The sequence below is a fragment of the Centropristis striata genome, chromosome 16 (assembly GCF_030273125.1).
Source record: "Centropristis striata isolate RG_2023a ecotype Rhode Island chromosome 16, C.striata_1.0, whole genome shotgun sequence".
NCBI classification, from domain to species: domain Eukaryota; kingdom Metazoa; phylum Chordata; class Actinopteri; order Perciformes; family Serranidae; genus Centropristis; species Centropristis striata.
Window position 1 is genome coordinate 20,681,863 of NC_081532.1, and position 23,986 is coordinate 20,705,848.

Genomic DNA, 23,986 nt, shown 5'->3' on the forward strand with positions numbered 1-23,986 from the left:
GAACATGGTTGGTGACAAAATAATTTTTATTTTTATCTCTTCAACTTGTGGATGCAGATGTAGTCATTCTTCTCTCACCTCTCCCAGTTTGACCCAGTTGAAGGACTTCAGGGGATGAGAAGGCTGAGGGATGGACTTGGAGCGCATGGTGCCCACTGAGTTGAATGAAGAGGGAATAGGAGGCGGGGCTCCGAAAATGGGAGGGGCTCCTGGTGGAGGAGGCGGTGCTCCAGGTGGGGGAGGCGGTGGGGGAGGAGGCGGGCAACTGAATGGTAGTGGAGGAGGAGGTGGAGGAAAGCCACCCATCATAGGTGGTGGAGGTGGAGCCGCGGGGCCGCCAGGAGGAGGAGGAGGAGGAGGGAATGGTACACTGACGCCCTGTTTGAGGGGAGGAAATAAAAGTTAAAGTTATTATGTTTTGAATAAAATTACATTCCAGTCATTTTTTTCCAGCTGTAAAAAAGTGAAAAAAATATAAAAAAATTGTCCATTAATAGAATAAAGGAAGATTTCAGGACCACAGAGCATCACTGACTCATACAGAATGTTGTAAGTGTAAAAAGCAGCACTGCTCACAGATATGTCATTGATGCGTGACGACAGATCCAGAACTTGTTCCCTGGCTGAGCGCAGCTCCACGCCCTCTCGCTGGAGTTTGTCCTTCATCTTGTTCAAAGTCTTCATCATATCCTCCTTTTCCTGGGTTTTGGTGTCACACTCTCGCTCCTTCCTCTCTAATTTACCTAGCAGCTCTAAATGATCTGAAAGGACACAATAAGGCAGAAATGTGATCGCATGATGTAGAAAATAAAATGCAAACAGGAAGAGGTACATGTAGAAAAGCAGAGAGTGATTTATAGGCAAATTTTGTAAAACATATAAATGCATCATGCATTTTCTCTTTCGGCCTGCAGAGTGCAGTGTGTGGAACAAGACTTACCTTTCCTAAACTTCTCTGCCTGGTCTCGCCACTGTTTCACCTCATTCTCATTGACCAACCTGTGGAGCAGGAAGACAATCATACAGTAAGTACAGGAACAAGAGCAGACAGATAAACATCTTTGCACAAAATGCTTGCATGTAGGACCAACCAAGTCAAGGCAAAACATTTTGAGGAAATTAAAGAATTGGATTGGAAATGCACTGATCACTGACAATGAATTAAAATAGCTGGGGTAGACAGTTTTCTAAAAATTTCCAGAAAAAGAAAGAAAAAAAGCCATTCTATTGCATCCATCTTCCCTATTTGGGTTGCTTTACAGTGGAAACAGTAGAAGCCAATGCTAGAATAGCAACTTTTTCTGCAGGAATTTTCCGCCATTGAATCAAGTCATCATTTGATGGGACGTGCACCTGCATTTGTAAACAGCCAATAGGAACACCCGCTCTCTTTTAAAAGACCTGTGATTGGTCAAAGGCTCCTATAAAGCAAGAGGGAGGTGCAGAAGTCTGGTTTTATCTCAGACTGCTTATATTTCAGTATATTGAAAGTCTATTTGGGGATTTTTACCCAATGTAAAAAAAAAAGTCTACCCCAGCTTTAACACCCTTTTTATGAGAAGCATCCAGATTCATAACCAGCATTGACTTGGTTAATGCAGATTGCTCATTTAAGCTGCATATAACACAACATTAGTGCTAAAATAAATCCTGCTGCGCTAAAATCCACTATATTCAGAAAACAAATCAAATATTGCACTTGGTCCAGCTTGAGGTTAAACAAAGTAATACTGATGTTTTGATGTAAAGATCAGCGAATGTGAGAAATGGTCCTGATAAACACATGGGTATAGGTTAAACAGAAGGTAACGTGTTAAAACTGATTGACAGAGAAATTAAAAGATAAAATGGAGTGTTTGGGGAATAATTTAGCTGAAGAAAGATTTGAAACCTTTGCTGGAAGCCTTGGCTGAGAGTAGAGAGAACAGACATGTTTCAGTCACTGAGCACAGAGTATAAAACAAACACTGAAAAAGAAACAGTATGAGAGAAGGAACTGCTGAATAGGGAAGGAGCTGAGACACGACTGCCAACAAGGATAAAGTAACTTCACTGTGGTAATGATTCACACTTAAATGCTTGTAATCAATTCACACGAAGGAAATCCACAAGGCAATTTGAAAGCAAATTGGTCATTAATCAGATTTAGGCCTTCTAAATGCTTGTGTTAGTGAACAGGACTGTCTGAACTTGATTACAAAGTCAGTACGGCTTTAATTACAGCTTAAGCGATGCTGCACGGATCCAACTCATTAAAACAAAAAGACACAATCGCTTTATTGTTCACTGGTCAAATAAATACCTTTACATAGCTGTGGAAACATGTGATTTGTACAAGAGTGTTAATTTTGGGTCAGACACACGTGTGAGTCGTCATTGTGACCACAGATGATGAATGACTTTGTGTCCCAGTTGTTTTAACAGTTGTTTTAACATCCCCCTCTTTCTCTCCGAGCGGCTGCGGCCCGAGACGTTTTAACCGTCACAGCGTCAGGCGTGCAGCCAAAACAATGAGGAAATATCAGTTTATGCAAATCTTTCCAGGCATAATTTACTCTAAGAGAGTTTATGGAAACACAACAAGACTTTGGCAGTAATGTAAAGCGAGGGATAGGTTTTGACCACTGTGATGGATTTGCAGTGGACAGCAATGGACGTCCGGGCTTAGATGCCGCGTCCAAGTTTGCTTTCTGTAGGCTACTGGAAAGAATTACGCTCAAGTGAGCTGATTGCACAAACAGTAGTGGCGGAATTAGTGAACAAAGTCGGAGCGAGCAGGGGCCAAGGTTTACCCCGCTACATGTTTTATGGTGCTTTCACCGCTGAGACTAAACACATTCATCACTGATCTGAAGCTCGCTTTTAAAACAACAAAAAGAGTGGAGAGTGGAAGAAAGATGGTGAAAGAAAAGCATGACAGTCTGAAAGAGAAAGTGGAGTTAACTGGAGGAACACACACCACATGTTTTGTGTGGATGAAGCTCTGAATGCCATCTTTTCACACTACCTTTACTCACAAAAACGTGGTCTTTGGCTCCTGAACATTACTACAAATTGGTTTAAAAATTCAGTAAAACCAAGACCACAAAAGCCAGCAAATGTCGATGATCATTTAGAAGCGAATCTCTGAGTGACAATTCAAACCGTGCCTATGATGACACACAGAAAACATCTACTTCCAAGTCGTAATGCTTGGTTTTTCCTTCCCTTAAAATGATTATTTTCCCCTGTTGTCTCCTGCTTGAAGCCAAATGACTGCTTCGCCGCACCTAAACATGGTTGATTTGGCCGGCCTGCCCGCTTAATGCGATTAGAGCAATTTCCTTTTGATCTCCAGCTTCCGCTTTCATGCCAATTCATGCTTGGAGCGTGGCTTCCTCCGATTTTACCCACGACCCCCTGCTGCCAGCTTCACTTCACCTCACCTTCCTGTGCAATCACATTCTCCACTCCTACCAAGGGCACAATAGCTCCAAAATAAAAACAAAGCACGGCCAAGAGTCGTGAAACAGATCTTATCGTACAAATGAATACTGGTTTACTGTAAATGTTGTTTGGGGCGCCTGCCTTCTAGCGATGCTTCAAACATTCATATAAAATGGCATTATGTTGATATCAGACGTCTCTTTAATGTTAGTTCGAAGAGTTGCTGATTGGATGCATTAACTACAAGGATTTTCCAGAAATGACAGCATGTTTACAGCTTCGGAGAATAAAGTAAAGCTTTTAAAAATGAATGGAGCACTCAATGGAAATATAGTGCTCTTACAGTAACACTCTGATTCTGTTGGAAATTACTGTGCAACATTGGACCTGAATCACAACGTACAGTAATATCCTGTCATTGTAAATAAATATATGATACAGAGTCCAATATGTTGATGCATTATTCCTGATATCTTAATAAATTCATGTGAAGGCAAAAAAGGAAATGTAGGAAGTGCCTTTAAACCTGCATTCTTTCTAATGGCCAGCAGGGGGCGACTCCACAGGCTGCAAAAAAAAGCGAGACTATAAAGAAGTCCATTCACTTCTCACTTAATTTATTACCTCATCTCATGAGTTTATGGTCTCAATCACTAGGTTGTTGTTTTTTTTTTTTTTTAGAAAAACAGAAGATAAAGCGCAGTTTGCTTTAGGGCGGGGCTTCATTGTGATTGACGAGTTGCTACCACATCACTTGTCAACCTGGATAGAAGTGTAACAATATGTATCTCTGGTACTGTGTGTAGGAAAATGGCTATGAGGGTTAATTTGGTATAGTATACTTATGGTATGGTTAGTTTTATTATTTTTTATTTGTTCGATTATGTTTTAATTTAGTTTGTTTTGGGCTTTTTTTGGTTTTCTGCCCTTTGTCATGATGCTTGCTGTGTCTTGTGTGAACAACTTTGAATTGCTTGGTTGCTGTAATGTGCTATATAAATAAACTTGCCTTGCCCTGGTAACTTGGCGGTAACTCCACCAAGCTCCACCTTCATGTGGTTAGATGTTCAATTCTGAAAAACCAAGTTGGCAGATGGGCGAATACTACACTCGAGGCTTCGAAACGGTGGCTATGTCCACTTCTTTTATAAGGTCTTAGGCTTTGATTGTGGATTATGAAATTCTACTTACATGCGAATGATGTTCTTAACACTGAAGTTGTCCAGAGGGGCAATGTCGGGGTCCTCTCCCTTTTCGTCTTGTAGGACTATCTGCTGGAGGATCCGGTCTAAGAGCTGCCAGTGTTGCAGACCACCACGTTTATCTGTGTGTGGAGTCCAGACAGACATAGTAAAGTAATCCCAAATGAACCCCATGGTATCAGTTCAACATGAAAAGTTGGCCAACACTCCAGGTATGATTAATCTGGTAATGCCTGCGATATTGTTAAGTTTTTCCCAGGCCTATAGATAAAAAGAGAATGCCTGGATGCAGATTTGATTTAATATTTAAGATGTTGTGCATACTTGGCTTGTCCCCATTCACAAATTTGAGCTGAAACAATAAGGCAACAAAAGCTCCTGATATGTAGCTACTCACAGGGCATCTGCAGACAGTGCTGGAGGATGGAGATCAGGTTGGAGTAGGCGTCTGAGTGGCTCAGCTTCTTTTTGATCAGCTCAAACATGGCACCAGCACTCTTAGTATCTACATGGGTCTGTCAAAGAAAAGAACCAGTCCTGAATTACTGTCAAATCTGAAAATTGCTCGGCTTGACTTTGGATTATTTCTGCCATACAGCCAAAGCAAGTAAGATAATTGTAAGTTACTCACCATATCAAATCTTTTGGCCAATTCAGAGTCATCCTCATTCCGCACCATCTCAAAGAAGTCCAAATGCCTGGGCAGGGAGAAATAACAGTCTGAGATTAAAGTATTACTGCACCTTCGGACCAAACAATAAGGACTCAATCTCCACAAAACACAAGGGTGAAATAGATTTTTTAATAAAGTGCTCATTAGATCTCACTCTCACCTATCCAGAGTGGCGTTCTCGTGCTCTCGGAGCTTGTCAATGACCGGTTGTATGCCCAACATGAGGAACTCGTACCTTAGGTGGAGGCGGAACTCTAGGTTGTCCTAGAAATAAAATAACAAACAATAAGAGAAGATGGCAACATTGCTATGAGCATAAACATGGTGATAATGGGACATCAGATGCCTCAAATGGGGACAGCTGTAATTACATATCTAACCCGGATATCTAAACTTATCATTCCCAACAACATTTTGGTTTGAGACTAACCAAGGATTTTCCAAACTAGAATAACCATCCTGCAGTTGCATGCTTCAGCCAAGTTGCAGGTCACATCCATGTCTGCCGAGACCTATATGTAGCCATTACAGTAGACAATGCTTCAAATATGGATATTTTTGCAAAGAAGAAAAAAATGTGCATTCTAGCACATCTCTACCTTGATTGTTTGCTTTTACTCTTCCTGTAAGTCTCTTTGGATAAAAGCGTCTGCTAAATGACTAAATGTAAATGTAAATGTACAACCCAGCAGCTCAGAAGATCTATACAATCACCGCAGTGTTTAAGGTGGGCAGAGGTAGTTGGAACATCGCCACAAAAGTGTTTTTGGGGAACATTATGGGGTCACAGTGAAGTTGAAAATTATTTTTTGTGAGCCCACAGTGACCTTGACCCTTGGCCTCCAAAATGTAACTGGTTCGTCCTTGAGTCAAAGTAGATGTTTGTGTCAAATTTAAAGCAATTTTCTTCAAGCGTGTCTGAGATATTGCTGTTCACAAGAATGGGATGGAAGTGAAGTGACAGTGACCTTTGATCTTAAAAATCTCAATCAGTTCATCCTTGAGTCCAGATGGAGATGTGTGCCCAATTTAAAGAAAATTATATCAAGGGGCTCTTGTGGTATCACGTTCACAAGAATGGGAAGGATGTGAGGTCGCAGTGACCTTTGACCTCCAAAACCAGTTCATCCTTGAGTCCAAGTGGACATTTTTGTCAAAAAATTCCCTGCAGGTGTTATTCACATATTAGGTTTGGATTGAAGACTTGGATAGACAACTCTTCTTCTTACATTACTCCATTAGTTTATTTTGCAAAAATATTGAACCCATAATTTGTCAAACACCTATGAATTGCAAACAGATTTGGGTAAAGTATTCCACATTTTTTAAATTCAAACTCTACCAGATAAGCCTCACTAGTTAAAATATGCAGCATATGAAATTGCACATTTCCCATGACTTCCCCCCCCTCACATATATTTGTTGACATCTTTTTCTACTCAGTGACACAGTTTTTCTCATTTTCCATCGTGTGCAATCTAAAAGGCATTTGGGTGCGCTCACCTCCCCAGCTCCAGCGTTGAGCACAGCATTGATGAAGGACATGATGGCAGTCTTTAAGTTGACCTCGTCTCTGTAGCGGCCTGTACTCTTGTCCAGCTCATTCAGCAGCGTCTGCAAGGTCAGGACAGATGGGAGAGTTAGTCAGCAAGTATGTTTGATCTAAAATATACTTCAGCCCAGAACTAATCAGATAGCAACCGGGAGGGGATCAGAGGAACATGACACTGAAATTCTGATTTATCATAACTGAGTTGTTCTAACACAACATAGACTAGAATAAGGTGACGCAGGGCCACAAGTCTCACTTTTCACACCCTTTGTTCCCTCTGACACTGACCCCCGACATGATTTTGCAGCTTAATCATAACTCAACATTAAAAAGGCCTCTGAAGTACTGAATCACTCAGCTCCTCGTGTTAGCTCAGCCTGAGGAGGCAAGATTTAGCACGCACCCCAAGGGACGTGTGAGATGTGGCGTGTTGACTCAGTCCTGCTAGTCACTACAGCACTACACAGACCCTGACCTCCATAACTCTGGATGTCCTCACCTGGCTTTAATTTGGCCAGAGTGTTGACTTAACCTGAGGCCAACCGTCTGAGGTGCTGCAGCACGAGTCTCCAACTTATCAAAATGACCACAGCTTGATTTATGTGGGCATTACTTTGAAATGTTTTGTCTGCACTTTCCCATAATCTCTGTCTGCCCAAAGGCTCCCAACAGTAAGTATCATAGACTATACATAAAGATGGAGGATGTATGTCCACTTCCTCACCTGAAAGCGAGTCCTCTCAGCAGCAAATTTCTGGTAGTGCGCCATGGCCTGCAGCACCTTCTTGTGTCCGTCGGGCACCAGGCACACGGCCCCAAGAATCTCCAGCACCGCCACCTTGGTCTTGATGTTCTCTGTCCGCAGGCTCTGTGAGATGGTGTTGATGCTCTGTGGGTGTGCCAGGACGTGCGCGCGGCCCTGGGAGTTGTTCATCAGGGCCTTGATGCAGCCGATGACGGAGGTGTGGACGCGGCTCTCCGACGTCTCGTAGTCCATGCTGCGCAGGAAGTTGAGAAGGCAGGTGAGGCCGTCGAGCTCGATGAAGCGTGTGACGAACCTGGAGGAGGTGAGGAGGAAAAGGAGTACAGATTCAGAGTAAAGTAAAGAATAAGACATAATATACAAGACAAATTTCACCTTTAAGCATCTTGAAATGTTATTAGGGAATTTTGTTTTTACAAAAGATTGTTATGCATGTATAAAAATATATGCTGCAGTGCCGTGGTGGCCAACCATGAACAGCATTTCCCGTTCACATCTGACCAGGGACCATTCAACATCTGTCTTCTATTCTCTTGAATAAAGTCATAAACAGCCCAAAATATCTGTAAAAAATCTGAAATATAACATTCATTTCAGTAATCAACTCAATTTAAATTGTTAAATTGCTTAAGGAACCCATAAATAATTGTTTTTATGATCGGATACTGTTGCTCATTTTCAGATGATTAATTTTGTTCGCCCACTTTGATTAACTTGTTTTTGCCCGACCAACAATCCAAAACCAAAACTTTACAACAACAAAGAACTGATCAATCTGATTACATAGATTCATTTTCTGCCTATAAATTAATAAGTTGCAGAGGTACTCCAGTGATTTTGTGTTGCATAAAGTTGCTGAAACACAATAAATGATAAAAAACAAGTTAACATCCTGACTTTTAGTCCCTGTTAAGAAGACATGCTTTATAAAAATCCCCAAGGGGCGATTCTGGGCTGACCCAGGGTCAGATGCCCTGAACAGTTAATGCCTTTGGTCAAGGGCACCTCGACAGTGCCCAGGAGGTGAACTAGAACCTCTCCAGCTACGAGTCCACCCTTGGTACTTGGTCTGCACTTGAAGTGGCAACCTTCCAGTTCCCAATGGACAGAAACACTGCATCCTACATTTCCCGTTCTGTAACTTATAACATCTTTTTGTTTGGTTTGGGTTGGCGTACAAATATTCTCACCAGTTTAAAATGATGCCAAACACCGGTTTCACATGCTGAGTTTGTACTCGATGACCTTCAAAGACCTTTATATGTAAAATGAGTGGAGTGGCCCTTCCAACTGCTACCAAACAAGAAAAGTATATTCATGAGTGTAATTTCACACTGTCCCAAAGCCAAGTTTATCCAGCCTCCTCCTGAAAACCCTCATTAGTGGAACTAATTAGAAAGCAGCAGGTCATTAACCTCTCCGGGAGAGAAGCAGGCCTATTGAATGACAAGCAGGACATGTAAACATTGAGGCATATCACATCTAGTAAGCATACTGTGGGCTGAATTGTAAATGACCTTCCCACTATAAGATTCCTGATAAGCCTCATAAATTATTTGGAACAAATAAGGGCTTGTATCAGGAATGAAAGAGGCAGAGGGAGAGGAGACAAAGACGAACGGAGCAAGAGAAAAGAGGGATGGAGTCAGAAAGTGAAAAGGACAGTGAGGAAAGGGGGAGAGGGTCTGAGAGTTAAGATTTATTGCGACTCATTGTAACAGATACATTGTTTTGATGTCAGAAGTTCCATCCCCTCCCACTGCCGTCTTGGCTCAAACAAGCATGGAAAAAACACAACGCAAAAATGTAAATCATCCAATTATTATCTTATACACGCAATCAAACCCAGATTTCCAGCAGATGCATACATTAGCAGTCACACACACACACACACACGCACAGACTTTACCTGGCATGACCAGTAAATCTCTCAAAGACATATAATCCTCTGATCTCGAGCAGCCTCTGGGTGAGATCAAGCAGGTCATACAACATGCATGCATGCAGCCAACCTCCCTTGACAATGCATTGAAGTCATGGAGAACACGCACACAACCTTTAGGCAGACAATATGCTTCTTGTTTCGGCACAGACGCTGCAGTCTCGGCCTCTACTCAACACCGAGGTGGCGAAAAATAAATCTGATCCAATAGATATGACTTGATACAGATGTAACACAGACACTGGAAGTGGAGCAAGGCAGAGCTGATCCAACAACACATCTTGTATCAGTGACAAGTCTTTGGCCAGCAGCGATAGTCGTACGCCTGTCTGTGAACTGCGGGGCCACCTCAGAGACAGAGAGGTTTCATACTGGAAGAGAAATTAAGCTGAACATCTTTGTGATTAATGTATGGAAAGCAGAGGGTGAGAGATGTTGTTGTTGGAGTGTGGGTTCAAAAGGGAGGACGGGATTCAAAGCTTCGCTCTGCTGCTTTGCCTACAGCCTGCACGCATATAAAAAGCATATATGCACCAGAACCGGAAGTAGGAGCATACATGCAAGAATTTCACATACATGCAAGGCACAAAAAAAGGACATTCAACAGTGACTAATCCACTGTAACTTCTACTAAGCTGACATCCAACTATTGCCTCTCCCTCTCCCCTTCATCTTTTTTTTTCTCCAGTGAGCGCTTGAATCAATGGATCCCATCTCCTCTGACTTTGGAGCCGCTGACATTCACGCTCAGCCGAGTGGCGTGCAAGCCTTTTTTGTTTTTGGAAGAACCGCTGCATACTTGAAAAGCCGCTGGGGTTACGTTCAAGACGGCGAGAGCTCGACAACTGCTGCATACAATATGAGCTCAGGCAGAGCTGAACAATACTGAAGCCGAGCCAGCCACACACACACATTAAGTTCTTCAGACAGACAAAAGAAAGGGAGGAATATAACTTGGAATGGGACGAGACTAAACAAAAGTGACAGTGTGTGTTGAGTCGAGGCCAAGGAAGGTCAAAGGTAACATTAGGTTAGCCACACATTGGAATAAATAAGATACCTAATTTTTAAAAAAAGCATTATCAAATGATTGTCAGTGTCCGTTAGCAGCATCATAAAAAGCGTAAAATCCCTTAGCCAGACACTATTCTAAATCTGCAGGAAAACTAATCCAGATGTTCAAATTTACATTCAGAAATTCATTCCAACCAAGTGGACTTTTTGAGGTTTTAGCTGCTCAGGAACAACATTCTGCCTTTATAAACTGTGGGCGACCCCTGCGTGGCAGACAGTCGGTTAAGAGTTCATTCCTGCCCCAAAGCCTAACCATACAAACTTATCTAAACGCTACACATACACACACTCAACAGTCATGTGCTCCCTGCCTCTCTTCCGCCCCCTTCATTTAATCGCCACATTCGCACACACTTAACGTCTCCTTCAAACAGCCACTCACCTACCCCAAGGCACGGGGACACACACATGCACACATGTTTCTCTCCTATAAAAGGGCCAGAGTGTGGACAAGGGCCCAGGAGGTTCTTCAGAGGTGATGCTTTAAACTATTTGATCGTGGTGTCTGCAGGAAGATAAGTTATATGATAACACCACGGCTCTCACTCAAAATAAATCTGACTTGATGTGATGCCCGGCATATAAATGTGGTAAAATAAGGGCTGAAAAAATGGCAGTGCACATAAAACTGACACACATACACACACATAAGATTGCAATAAAAGCACCAGCCAGGGTGCAGATCTGTAGTGTATATAGTATATCATAGCATGGAGGGAATGGCTCTTATGGACTTGGTTTATTGTTAACCCCTTGGTAATCTGACAGCCTGGGGCTGGCCCGGCCAGCACTTTCTTTAGTGGGCTGTAGTGGGCTCGTTTTAAGGCTAAAGTGAAGATAGTTGTATTATATATTGACTTGTTGGGAAGAGGATAGAGGTAGAACGATATATCAGCCGTCCGACATATCGGGCCGATATTTGCGTTTTTTCACTTTATCGGCATCGGCCGATATGCATGTGCGTTCAGATGATGTACCTTTGATGAAGTGCGTTCTTGGATGGCCTAAAAGTAAGAAAACATGATGCAGTGGCATACAGGCTGCAGTACATGCCATGTACCTTTAGATTTCTTGTTTTGGCCCTGCCCCTCAGTCACTGGGCAGAATGCAACTCATCTGTTTATTATTATTATTACTATTCCAATCACCTCACCCGCAGGCTCAGTCTCTTTAAACCTACCTCTATCTACCAACCTCATTTATTTCCAATTCCCTCCTAAGTAGCAAGGGGTGTGAAATTTGCGCTGGGAGAGCAGCAAAAACATCGCTCCATCCAAAACTCTTTAAAGGTGTGATACTAATCCATTTGGTAATATGCAAAAACAGATATAAAGTTCACTCTCTGTTAAGCGGAACCTTTGAGAGATCTGGCGGCAAAATGTTTTGAAGGATAATAGTTGCATGTGGTGGTAGCAAATCGTCCAAAGGGCTATTGACACAGGAGCGGGGGGAACGGCTGCAGCCGACTCGAGTCAATATTCTTGCTGGAAGAGATTTGCAGAAACAATGTCCTAAGAGCCGTCTTGGGGAACATTGCGATGTTTAACTGACATGAGCCTGGGACTGCAGTGCATTCTGGGCCAGAATGGCCTCAGTGACCTCCAGGAAGGCTTCATTTCCTGTCATCCTACAGTCATTTCTTCACGGAAATGACAATGATTGTGGAGCGTCGCCATTTAAAATACAGGAATGCACACACAGTTTGGACATAAACATCAGTGTACAGAGATCACTGTTGCAGTTAAATAGTACAAGAGAGTGTAAATACTTAAATATCTGGAAGTTAAACTGAACTACACTCTAGACTGCAGATTAGATTTGCCTACATGGCTGCAACAGTTTGTATTTGCATACTGGCCCCCATATGAGATCCAGTTTTATAAGCACACCACCTCAGTGTGATGGCCCAAGCTCCAGTTGACAGCTGGTAAACAAAGCAATAACTGTGAGCGGAGAAAATTAGATAAATTCACATGAGAGAAAGTCAGCCAATTTCAAAATGTCTCAGTTTTATGGCTCTTTATAATTAATCACATTTATATTTAAAATAACATCTGGGCCATTAAATGGGTTTAACGATTATAACTATTAAAACAATGTCAACAGCATCACTCACAGCAAAAATATACCTGCCTCCCGTCTCCTTTTACTGTGGGAAGCTATGTTTCATATAGTCAAGCAATATCTCATGCCCATAACACAGGCTAATATCACAGAATTATAGAAAAATAAAAAAAATTTGAGTATAAGGGCTCAGGCTATACACCTTTAAATAACTGTTTTCCCGGTGTTAATAACACATTCCATTTACGATACAGAACATATGACCCAAACACGTCACCTCACTGTTTTCAAGGCATATAATCAGCCTGTGAGGGAAAGTGACAACAGTGGGTAGCTTGCTGACAATGTGCTGCTTTTGTGCGCTCTGCCTGGCACCCCGCATGCCCACCATGTGTTTGTGTCCTGTGGCCCTGCAGAGCGGGCTGAGGGCACAAGGGCACCTCTTCACAACCAGACCCAGCTGCCTCTCTGAAATGCCAGAGGGAGGGAGGGGGGGAGGGAGGCCATTTCAGGCAGTCACCCAAAGGCAGGCATGAATCAAAGCCGGCTATGGACAGAAAACCATGTCTCACAAAATGCTGCCATAAAGACATACATTACACACATCAAGGCCACGGTAAACCAAACAGTTCCCCCAGACAACAAGCAGAAAGTGGTCTTTTTTTGTCCCATTTGTCACAAAGGCGAGACTTTGTGGGACATTAAGACACAGCCCAGACTTTTCCCTGAACACCCATATTCTGTGGGACACACCTGCTCCCCGCGTCACTGCTAAAGTACATAAAACATCTGTGAGGTAATGGGCAATAACTCACTCTGTGAACAGCATGGGTGCAGGTGCAATAGTGAACAGTGTTAATTGAGTCATTGCAGCCACTTCTGATGAGGTTAATAAAGTACACTTGAATATAATGCGAGGAGTTAATGAGTAATAGAGAAACAAAAGAGTGGCAGAACACCTGCAACAGTGCAACTGAAACTAGGTAGTTCAGAGACCAGCCTCAACAAAACTAAAAAGCCCTGTAATGGTTGTGTGTGCAGGCAGTTTATACAACCCATATTTAAGTTTGTTGTTACTTAGTTTTAAGGCAACAGTGAAGATAGACTGAAGGTATCCACTGGTACCAACCATGTCTTGTTGCGAAGGAAGTTAGGTTCAATTGTGTTGAGGAAAAAACTTTTCGTCCCTTGACTTCTCACGTCATGTATGTAACTACGTCACCTACATAACTACATCAGGTACTTACATTAGTAGCAAATGTACTTAGTTTTACACAAAAGCTGTCTTTTTTCCTAAAGCTAACCAAGTACTTTTAATGCCAAACCTTTACCAGGTTAGATACAAGGTTAACATGTTTAAAACTGTGACAATTTTACAATTTTAAATAAAAACATATAGATCATATATTTCATTTTGGGAGTCATTGGTAAAACGTTTGAACTGTCCAAATTCAAAAATGAAATAAGTTGTATTCAGTAGAAATAACTCATGTTTTTAGCGTTTTTCTGCAGACTGTCACCTCAACTAAAGAAAAATAGTCCCAAAGTCTGCGTGTGTAATTAAAATAATTCAGTTTCTTACTGACTTTTCAGCACCACAATTATCTGGCAGCGTTTTATGATATGCTGTCTCTGCGTATATATGCTTTACTGCAATGGCAGATAGCAACATAAATGTCATGATTCTACTAATTGGGACTTTCTTTCCTCACCATGAATGTTTCCATAGTTCAGTTACACTGCACATGTGCTACTAGTCCCCATCTGGAGTGGGTGACAGAAGCATCAAAGCAGGTTTAGGTAATAAATCAGATTTAATGAGTGTATCCCACATTTTTCCCCCTCATCTACAGTAAATATAACTCAGGGATTGTTCTCTGCATTATATGTTCTGTAAAAGTTTTCATATCAGTGCATATGGACAACATATATGCCCATACCGATAGATAACAATGGATCTATGACAGGCTAATATCAGCCGGTTAATATTAGCCGACAGATATATAGTTCTTGCACTAATTTCAAGCTACTTTTTAATTGGCAGAACAACTTCCTGCCATGCATTTGGACTCCAGCAGCTGCTTACCAGTCTTGCTCCAAGTTAAAGTGGTAAGGATACCCATACCAACACAACCATACATACACATACTTGACCAACAAACACACACGCACACAACCCAGACATGACCCAGACACTTAGGCTGCCCTGGGTTTTTGTCACTCTGCACATTAAGTCCGTCACTTCATAGCTCCCCTTGAGAAAAGTCAACACCCGCTTTGGTGCAGACCACTGCATCATACAAGTGGCACAGGCTGATGGACGGCTTTAAAGGAGCTGCTGATGGGGAGAGGGGAGGACGTTTGTATAAGTGGGCTGCCCAGTGGCCTTGAATGTTTCTTTGTGGTGATGAGTGAGGCCTCACAGCTGCTGATGAGCATGTCAGGGGAAGGGAGGGTCATTCTTAAAATATTATTCATTGGGTGTATTTTACTTGGAGGTTATTAAAAAAGCATTTTTTTAAACTGTAATTCAACTCAGAAAGTAAATCTTTTCATGTTACATTATTAAGTGGTTTTGATATGTGTGGCATTACAGCTACATGTCCAAAAGCAGTAATGCATGACTTGAAGGAGAACTGGGCTCCGTGCTGCCTGCAGCAGAGGAAAAGGTCACGGTTTAGTTGGACGGAGAGATCTACTCACCTCATTGGTTGAGTCCGGAGTGCTGTCTTTAGATCTTCCACCACCTTGTTCCTCATTGCCATTTCCTCCTCATCAAAGGCAAACAGGGTCTGCATCTGCAGGAATCGTGAAAAATGAAATGAGGACAGAAAAATAGCTCATTAGCCGCGTTTCCTTTAGGGGGAAGAGTGGCCACCGGGAAAGTCTCAGGCCACGCCCTCTCAAATGTCCGCTCACGTATGGTTTTCGATTGTCCCGTAATTGCTTAGTGACCGTGCACAACGTCAGCAGCTGATCATAAACAAAGCCGCATGGCGAATTATGCACAGCGTCTCCGCTGATCATAAACATAGAGATTGTGAATTAACCAGCATCGCTTACTGTGCACAGACTGTCCAGTGCTTGTTGTAAACAAACAGAGATCGCTAAGTGAACACCTCCTGTAGCAGCAGCACATACACACTGTACTGCTACAGAGCTAACTGTTAGCCTATTAGCAATTTGAAGACTGGACTGTTCTTACCCGGCCCGCGGCTCCTTAAGAAATTAGGGGCATTTCAGCGAGTGAGACCCGCCTCATTCTGGGTATTGGACTGTAGTGGAAACACCCTTAGTGTTGTTGCTGAATTTTGGCTTGAAAGCAGGTGGTATGGGGCAAGCTATCTGCTCACAAGACGTCAGTATTTTTCACTTTTACTCATTGTTTCTAATGGATCAACCCCATAATGTTTATCTTAATTTGGCAGCCATAAAACAGCAACAGGACATATTACTTCCTCTTTCAAAATAAATGTGTTTAAATATGTTTCAATTGGTCCGAAAGTCTCATTATTAGCACCATCTTCCAATGTTGTTTTCCTTTTAAAGAGCTGAAGTTACACAACATGACAAAACAAGTCACGCGGTCAATTAGCTCCAATCAAGGTTACAACAAATGATATTAAAAAACTAAAAAACACAGTGGTAGTGTTAATTCATTTCTGCATCACTTGAAGGCTCTCCTCAGAAACATCAAAGAGCTGCTGTGCTCCCATTAGTCAGGGCCACAGGGCTTCTGTTTAGCCTCTCCGGGCTTTATCCAAGGCAGCTCACTGCCAAGTGCTAAGGTTCAAACAGTGTGTGTTTAGCAGTGGAGTAAGCTAGCCACAGTGGCTGCCCATTAATTTGCCTGAATTTATTTTTTTTTAGCTTGAATGTGACCCTTTTTTTCCGGTCCTTAAACCCTTAAAAAAAAAGAAGCCGTGCAGGTCACAGTTGTGTGCAAATATTCCAAAGCAAGATGGGACATTTTGGACAGACAGTACCTGCATCGCTAAGTGAAGCTTGACCCTAATGTTTGACTACCCAACAACAGCTCCGGTCTGTCCAGCGTGTGAAACTGTTTAATCTAGAAACAGTGCAGTCAAAACATCCATCGTGTCGACTTAGCCTCAAGTCCAGATGGTTCGTGGACTCTGTGCCAAGAAGTGAAGGCTCTGGCTCCTGTTTCTCTAAACGAATATGCTCATAGTCAATGGGAAGTTGGACACAACAAGTGTTGGGGAGAGTGGATGATTGGGTCGTGCTGCGAGCCAGTTCACCGTGTCAATGAGTCTCGCCAAATGGCTCCTTCCTACATCTGCTATTTGTAAGCTCATTCAAACCTGTGGCCAACATGCACATAAGGATATGATTATAGGCAGTTGGTAAACCAGCTGAAGGTACTTCCCTAAATCCTTATTATGGGAAATGCCCCCCAGAGCCAGAACTATGCCTTCGAGCTGACCGTCAGCGTGTCGTTAACTGAGTGAGTGATGAGTGCAGCTCATCAAAACCTTAATAAGGACCATGTGGGTCACTGATGTGCCAAGTCAAAAGAATTTGTTCAATATGAATGAAGGCTAACAACATTATTCTAACAGTCGTGCAAAGTCTGAGGCACAAAACCTAATTAAGGAAACAAAATGCGAGCTGAAACCTGGCTATTATCCTATTGTTCCTACCTGGGTGGAAACTAACAGCTGAAATGGACTGGAATGATGTGATCGGAAACAGGAACAATTAGGAGCTTTGTTTAAACAGTTACAGTTTGAGTTATAGTTCAAGTGCCAGTTAGTTTGTTAGCAATCATGTCGTTAACGTCACAGCTAAGCAATGTAGCTTGTAAACTAGAAATAACTCCCTGAAACAGAAGCTTTGTTACTTTGTTAAAGTTTTACGAAAGTACTGATAAAATTTAAAGTGGTATTTTAACATAGAATGTCAACAAAAACTAAGACATAGTTCAGTGAGTGGTGAGTGAACAAAAACAGACGGACAGCAAACAATGGTTTGTTCATGCATTTGGCATTGAATTTGGTAAGCGTGTGAGGGTTTTTCTTTTATTTTGGAAGTTTAAACTTCAAGCTTCTATGATAAGTAAAGGAGTAGAGTAAGACATGCGAAACTCAGACCATTACAAACAGTAATGTCCCCATTGAAACTCAATAAATCAGGCTTCAAGGCTTCTGAGGCTTCACTCAGGTGAGTACTAGTTTCTAGAGGTCACAATTATAATTCTAAAATTGAAAATCGATCAAATGAGCATTTGATTTCCAATTTTTTGATCAAAAATAGGATTTGGCCAAATCATAAATTTGACTATACTCATTTCTTTTTCATAAAAAAAACAAAAGTTGCATTCTGAAAACAAACTTAAAGGGTTGTTACTCCAAAAATGAATAAATACCTAAAAAAAAGTTTGTATGGCAGGTTTTATGACATTTTGTCCACTAAGGTAACAATTTAGGACAATTGTATAGATGCATAAGAGTAAAAACAAGCTTCAATCATTGAACTGCAGAGTTAAAAAAAAAACAAAAAAAAACTGAAATCACTTTACAGGAAAAACTCTTAATGTCAGACTTGAAAGCAGCGTGTAATGCTGATTTGAGTCATTTGAGTCACATCATTGGCATATCAGAGGCCCATCCCCTTGCCTCTGTGCTGAATCTCCTTTTCTGTTTATCTGCAGAGATCCTGTCCAGACGGGAGCTCTGAAGATCAGCACGCTATCTTGGATAGAGCAAGGCTCCAGAGTCACGTGAACGCTTGAATTATCATTCTGCAGCCAGCAAACAACCTCAGGGCTCTGACATGGTTTTCTGAATGAACATCAAGATGCTGGTTGTACAGTAATCTCTCAGGGCGGCAATGTGAAAATGAGCTCATCCAGTAACTCAGCTACTGTAGAAGGGCTGCCCCTGGTGAGCTCGCCTGGGAGCCAAGACATGAAGTCACAGACGAGCAGAAAACCTCCGAATGTTAAAGCATGCTCGTGTCGAGAGGCTGTCTGGGGCACGGTGGAGGAGAAAATAGAAGATTGATAGTGGGAGTGAAGAAATGATTCAGGAAGGGGAGGAAATTGGTCAAGTTATGGCGAATAAGGGAGACTGAGCTAAAGTGGTGTTTGAACAAGAGATTGCTTATGCAAAAGGGGGACTGTAGACTGTAAAATACCTTTCTCAACAAGTTATTGCATCTATTATAGAGTCATAAACTTTTAATCTTCTTAAAGCAATTCTGGCGTTGATGTTATTTCCTTTTGATTACAATATGAATATTTTTTCCCCCCAGTATTAGTGCAATTATTTGACTTTCTAGAAAATGTGTGAAGCAAGTGAACACAAAAATGACATCACACTGGCAAATGTGTTTTATGAAACTGTTGAGATATACTGCAGACTACTTACAAATGACTTACAGACTCAGGTTGTTTTGCAGTAGATATAGTAAAAAAGTAAAAGAAAGTCTGAAACATAAGTCTGACACCTAATAGCACAGAGGCACCGCTGCAGCCCTGGTGGATTTTAAATTCTTGGCATCTCACAAATCAGCACTTTCTCTCGACTACACTTAAAATACTGTGCATGTCTGTGTGCGTGTGTGCGCGTGCTGTCTGAACCTTTAGCAGTATGACAGTAAAATTGTTTCTCCAGACTTCAACACTAAGCTCAGGTACCATTCAAAAACTAGCTCATTCTGGTCCCCTGAGTGGAGCCGGTAAACAAAAACAGCTGTAAAAATAGCAACATGGCTTGTTGCTATATGCGTGTTTGCCAGAAAAACAAACAACATGGCAATAAACAGATATTAAATGCCATTACTTTTTGGCCCTGTGTTTATGGTGGTCTGTTGAAGTTATGGTTGAAGACTTTATCTGATCCATGGCCTGGAAAGACTTGTAAATGTATTAAGTGTTGGTCTGCTTGGCTGGATGAAATAAAAAAAACCTAATGGAATGCTGAAAGGTCCACTGAGGCTGGAGACTGTCTCCACCAATGACTTGCTAGTCTCTAAATTTCATGTTTGCATGTCATCCTTAAAGAGCCCCTCTTAAAATGTCACGTTTTATGCTCTCCAAACATTCGGGGGGGCAACTTGTTGTCCACATTAGGGTCAGAGGTCACCAGCCTAAACTGGTCCGTGGTCAATTGTACAATCAAATAATACAACTCCCAGGCCAGCAGTGGTGCTTAAAATGATACTGAGATAATGGTAGAAGACAGTTTTTGTAATGTTATCATGCTGTTTTTACTGGCAGCCATACTGGCTCGAAAATAATGAATATTGTCATCCTGGCTTTGCTCCGTGTCTTTGACATACGCTCCTGCTGACTGAACTGCTGAGTATCTAAATGGCCTGTTTGTCATCACAGTGTGTGTGAATGCTGGGGTCACGGCGAAGGAATGGGGTCATGCAGTCAGCAGGGAGACGATAAAAAGTGAGCCAAGAGAGAGAAGTCTAGGAAAGAATGCTTGAGTGAACAGTGACCTCGTACAGTAGGAGCAGCAGTCAGTGAGTGAGTTATAATGTAATATGAAAGTTTGGAAGCAGTATCTGGGATGTTTCAATAGAGGGAGATGTGTGTGACTTACAGCAGCCATGGAGTTGATGCGGTCAATGTAGTAGTCGGGCCAGCTGGTGGCCAGCTTGTTGGGGTCCTCTTGTTCCTGCATGGACACAAAGACACATTGAGTCATTTTAAAATCAGCTTCATGGGTAAGAGCGAGTAAATCAGGGAAACAGAAACCTGCACGACTTTTACAAACATGGTGATGCAACCCTGGAACATGTGTTTACATTCTTGCTCCAGACTTTCAGTCCATTTGTTCAGCCTGCCATTGTTTAGGTGTTTTCTGGGGAGTTTTTTTGTTTGTTGTTCGGAGAGAAGACGTCATTTCGTTTTACTTTAACCACTCAGTTTATAGTAGCACAATTGTCAGGACTGAAGAGCAGAGACGGACTGCGCTATGTGGCGCCAGTGGTGTAAACAGAGTGTATGCATGTGTGTGTGAGAGAGAGAGAGAGAGAGGGAGAGAGAGGGAGAGAGAGAGAGAGAGAGAGAGAGAGAGAGAGAGAGAGAGAGAGAGAGAGAGAGAGAGAGAGAGAGAGAGAGAGAGAGAGAGAGAGAGAGAGAGAGAGAGAGAGAGAGAGAGAGAGGTATTGCATGTTTATATTGGTGCAGTTAGCATCATAATAGCGCCATTGTCATCTATTCTCCTTTTTCTTATTCCACTTCTTATTCTTATTCCATTTCTTCTTCTTCTTCTTCTTCTTCCTCTTCCTCTTCCTCTTCTTCTTTCTCTTCTTCTTGGCTTGTTGATGAACATCATGTAATGAAATTAATACTGGCAGCAGGCTAACGAGGCAGCATGATGGTTCTTTCTCTAACCAGAGGAAATGTAACCTGGTTTGTTGCTGGTTTGTTGAGAAGCCCTCATTAGAAACTGCTTGGAAAAGGGCAGATACTTTCAAAAAATATCTAGCAGGTGATTGGATCAACCATCTGTCTATCACTGTCACACACCGTTCATGCTGAAACTACTCGGCTGCTCTCAGCTCTTCTTTTATTGAAGAAATACTTTCCGGTTCAGATATAACTGATGCTGTTACAGCATTAAGCTCTTTAGAAGCGGGCATTGTTTTTTTGAACATGAACAAACAGTCACCTCTACATGTGGCCATAAACACCGAGTAGCTCCTCACAGAACTCAGAAAATGAATTTGCGTGACATGAGATCCAGCGCTTCTGGCGTGATGTCACGAGAATCCAACTGCTGTGCAAGGTGAGGGGAGACCGACAGACCGACAGAGCATTGTGGGTAACTTTGCAGCACTCACATGAGTACTTATGATTATGGTCACATTTCCTGGAGCATTTTCCTGGAAAATAAAGTGGTCCTTCATTGAGGCTTCTCCATGACAAGATAGCTAAAAAACCTCACAAGATAGATCCTATGTTTATGGTGACCCTTTGACCTTTTCACTAGAGGCACCATCAGGCCAATTTCGATCATTTTAACCTAGTAAAATCATCAATGTGATATCCATTATGTCCAAAACCTGACTGAAATGTGATGAACAAAATCAGGCTGACTGTCAGCACTACACTCTCTCTCTGCACATTATTTTCAGACAGTTCTACTCTCCTGGTTTCTTTCTTCCACTTTCTACCTTTGCTCAGCTGCATATTCAACATCCACTGAAGACTAAATGGATCAGGCATTCCAGTCTGCAGTAACTGGGTCACAACATCTCACTTGTCTTAGCTTTTATTGCATGAAGAGAGAGAGAGAGAGAGAGAGAGAGAGAGAGAGAGAGAGAGAGAGAGAGAGAGAGAGAGAGAGAGAGAGATAGAACTGCCTTGAGGAACAAAGTGCACTCCACAATAGTTTTCAAATAGCTCTGTCTGAGATCAATTTGTCCTGGCCAATCCGAGGAAGCGTGATGCCACGAGCAACCAAGGCACAGGGGAATACAGAGACCATGTTCCTTGTCCACATCTGGTATTGTTTAGCCGGGGCTCAGAGCACTGCTGCAGCATTGTTGTTGTTCTTGTTACTGTGTGCACGTCAGCGAGAGTTGGAAACTAACAGGATGCCACATTCATGCTAAATTGGATCGTTTTGCGCGATAGGAGAGCGATTCTTGGCCGGATTTAAATATCAACATATGTCAAGCATTTTACTTGATCCAAAAATTAAGAGGGAATTCAAAATATGCCTCTTTTTTCTATAATTGTGGTGTAAAGGCAGGGCCATGAGTGACCGCAGGGTTCCAAATACTTTGTATTCCTCTTGGTATGTTACTTATTGACTGCTACTGCAATAACACAAACACTCCTGTCATTAGAGGTTCACACCCCCACAGAGGAGCAGATAGTCTGAGTTAGGATACACTTATTATTATTCAGTTAACATTCAGTCAGCTGGATCCACCAACTGAAATGTCAGGCCGTAATTTGTATATAATGTTCATTAAATGTAATTTTCCTTTTGTTTAAATTGATTGTACTTTTCATATTTCTTTTTCATTACTTGTTAAAATTGTAAATAGTTAATGCTTTTTAATATATTTTTTACTTGATTAATTGTTAATACCTTTCTTATTTTTCTAGTTTATACTTCTTGTTTACTATTTATTGTTATTTTTATTGGAGCTCCTCTCTATCTTCCTATTTACTTTGCTGCTGTGATACTGGAAATTTCCCCGTTGTACGATGAATAATGATGGAAAAGATGACTATCTACGGAAAGAAAGGGAAAGATTAAACCCTGTGATTGGCTAATATTGGCCGATATAAGCCAATCACAGTCACACATCAGTATCAGCGTATTTATTCATTTTTATTTTTATGTCCAGTACTGATGTTTATTCAGCTATTTATTTTATTTTCATTCATTTTTTCCATCCAGTACTAATGTTTATATAGGAGTTTTTTTAATTCTTTTTTTCCCCTGTCCAGTACTGATGTTTATTTAGCCATTCGTGTTATTCTTCATTCAGCCATTTTATTAACTTGTTTTCTCAGTGACTATTTCTAGAATTGGTTGTTATAATTAGGGGTGGGCGATATGGCCCTAAAAGATTATCACGATATTTCAGGGTATTTTTGCGATAACGATATTCTTGAGGATATTAAAAAATACTGAAAAAATAAGTCGAAAATTATTTTTTAGCCTGTATAAATAAATAAAAATCATATAACAAAATAAAAGTTACCAGTGAATATTTCCCCTCTAAAATAGGTATTTGTCTCAAAAATCCCATTTCAATCAGGCTCAAGTGAAAGATACTGGATGATTCAAGCCCTCAAAAAAAAAAAAAGTCTGATAATGGTATAATAACAAGGCTTAAACTTTGTTGCAGCTATCAGGGGCAAACTAAGCTTTCTGACAGCTTGCATAACTCTCACTCAAATACTTTAACAACTTAATGTACTACAAGGACATCTATGCTGCAGCAAAGGCTCATCATTCTCTCTTTGTTCCTTCTTGATATTGAAAATTAATATTTTATGCTGTCTAATCCCTTCATTTCTACCATATTACTTCAGTATTGTCATGGTGGCAGCACACAGTTACAAGAAAATGACCTTCTCTGTTAATTAAGCCAGACAAACTCCATTCTGGGACAAGACTGTATTGATTGTCTTGAGACACAAAACCCTCAGAAACCCAATGAGCTGCAGAAACAGCAAACCCACTGATTTATGGATCATATACACTGAAGCAGAGCATTTTGGGTTGGAGCATAAGTGTGGATTCCAGTCTTCGGTATGACCACTGCACTGTTTCTAATCTACAGC

The 23,986-nt window shown here is 41.5% G+C and overlaps 1 protein-coding gene across 1 annotated transcript in view; it reads right to left on the reverse strand.

Annotated features, from left to right (window-relative positions):
• The window catches only part of daam2 (dishevelled associated activator of morphogenesis 2), a 90,152-nt gene that overhangs the window by 26,088 nt on the left and 40,078 nt on the right, over nucleotides 1-23,986 (reverse strand). Inside the window, exons 4-15 of the mRNA XM_059352732.1 lie at nucleotides 20,274-20,348; nucleotides 15,400-15,494; nucleotides 7,578-7,911; nucleotides 6,805-6,915; nucleotides 5,462-5,565; nucleotides 5,260-5,326; nucleotides 5,026-5,143; nucleotides 4,618-4,750; nucleotides 1,892-1,909; nucleotides 941-999; nucleotides 577-761; nucleotides 79-378 (exon numbers count right to left, since the gene is read on the reverse strand). Coding sequence (XP_059208715.1) covers nucleotides 79-378; nucleotides 577-761; nucleotides 941-999; nucleotides 1,892-1,909; nucleotides 4,618-4,750; nucleotides 5,026-5,143; nucleotides 5,260-5,326; nucleotides 5,462-5,565; nucleotides 6,805-6,915; nucleotides 7,578-7,911; nucleotides 15,400-15,494; nucleotides 20,274-20,348 — 1,599 coding nt within the window. The remainder of the gene's footprint in view (nucleotides 1-78; nucleotides 379-576; nucleotides 762-940; nucleotides 1,000-1,891; nucleotides 1,910-4,617; nucleotides 4,751-5,025; nucleotides 5,144-5,259; nucleotides 5,327-5,461; nucleotides 5,566-6,804; nucleotides 6,916-7,577; nucleotides 7,912-15,399; nucleotides 15,495-20,273; nucleotides 20,349-23,986) is intronic.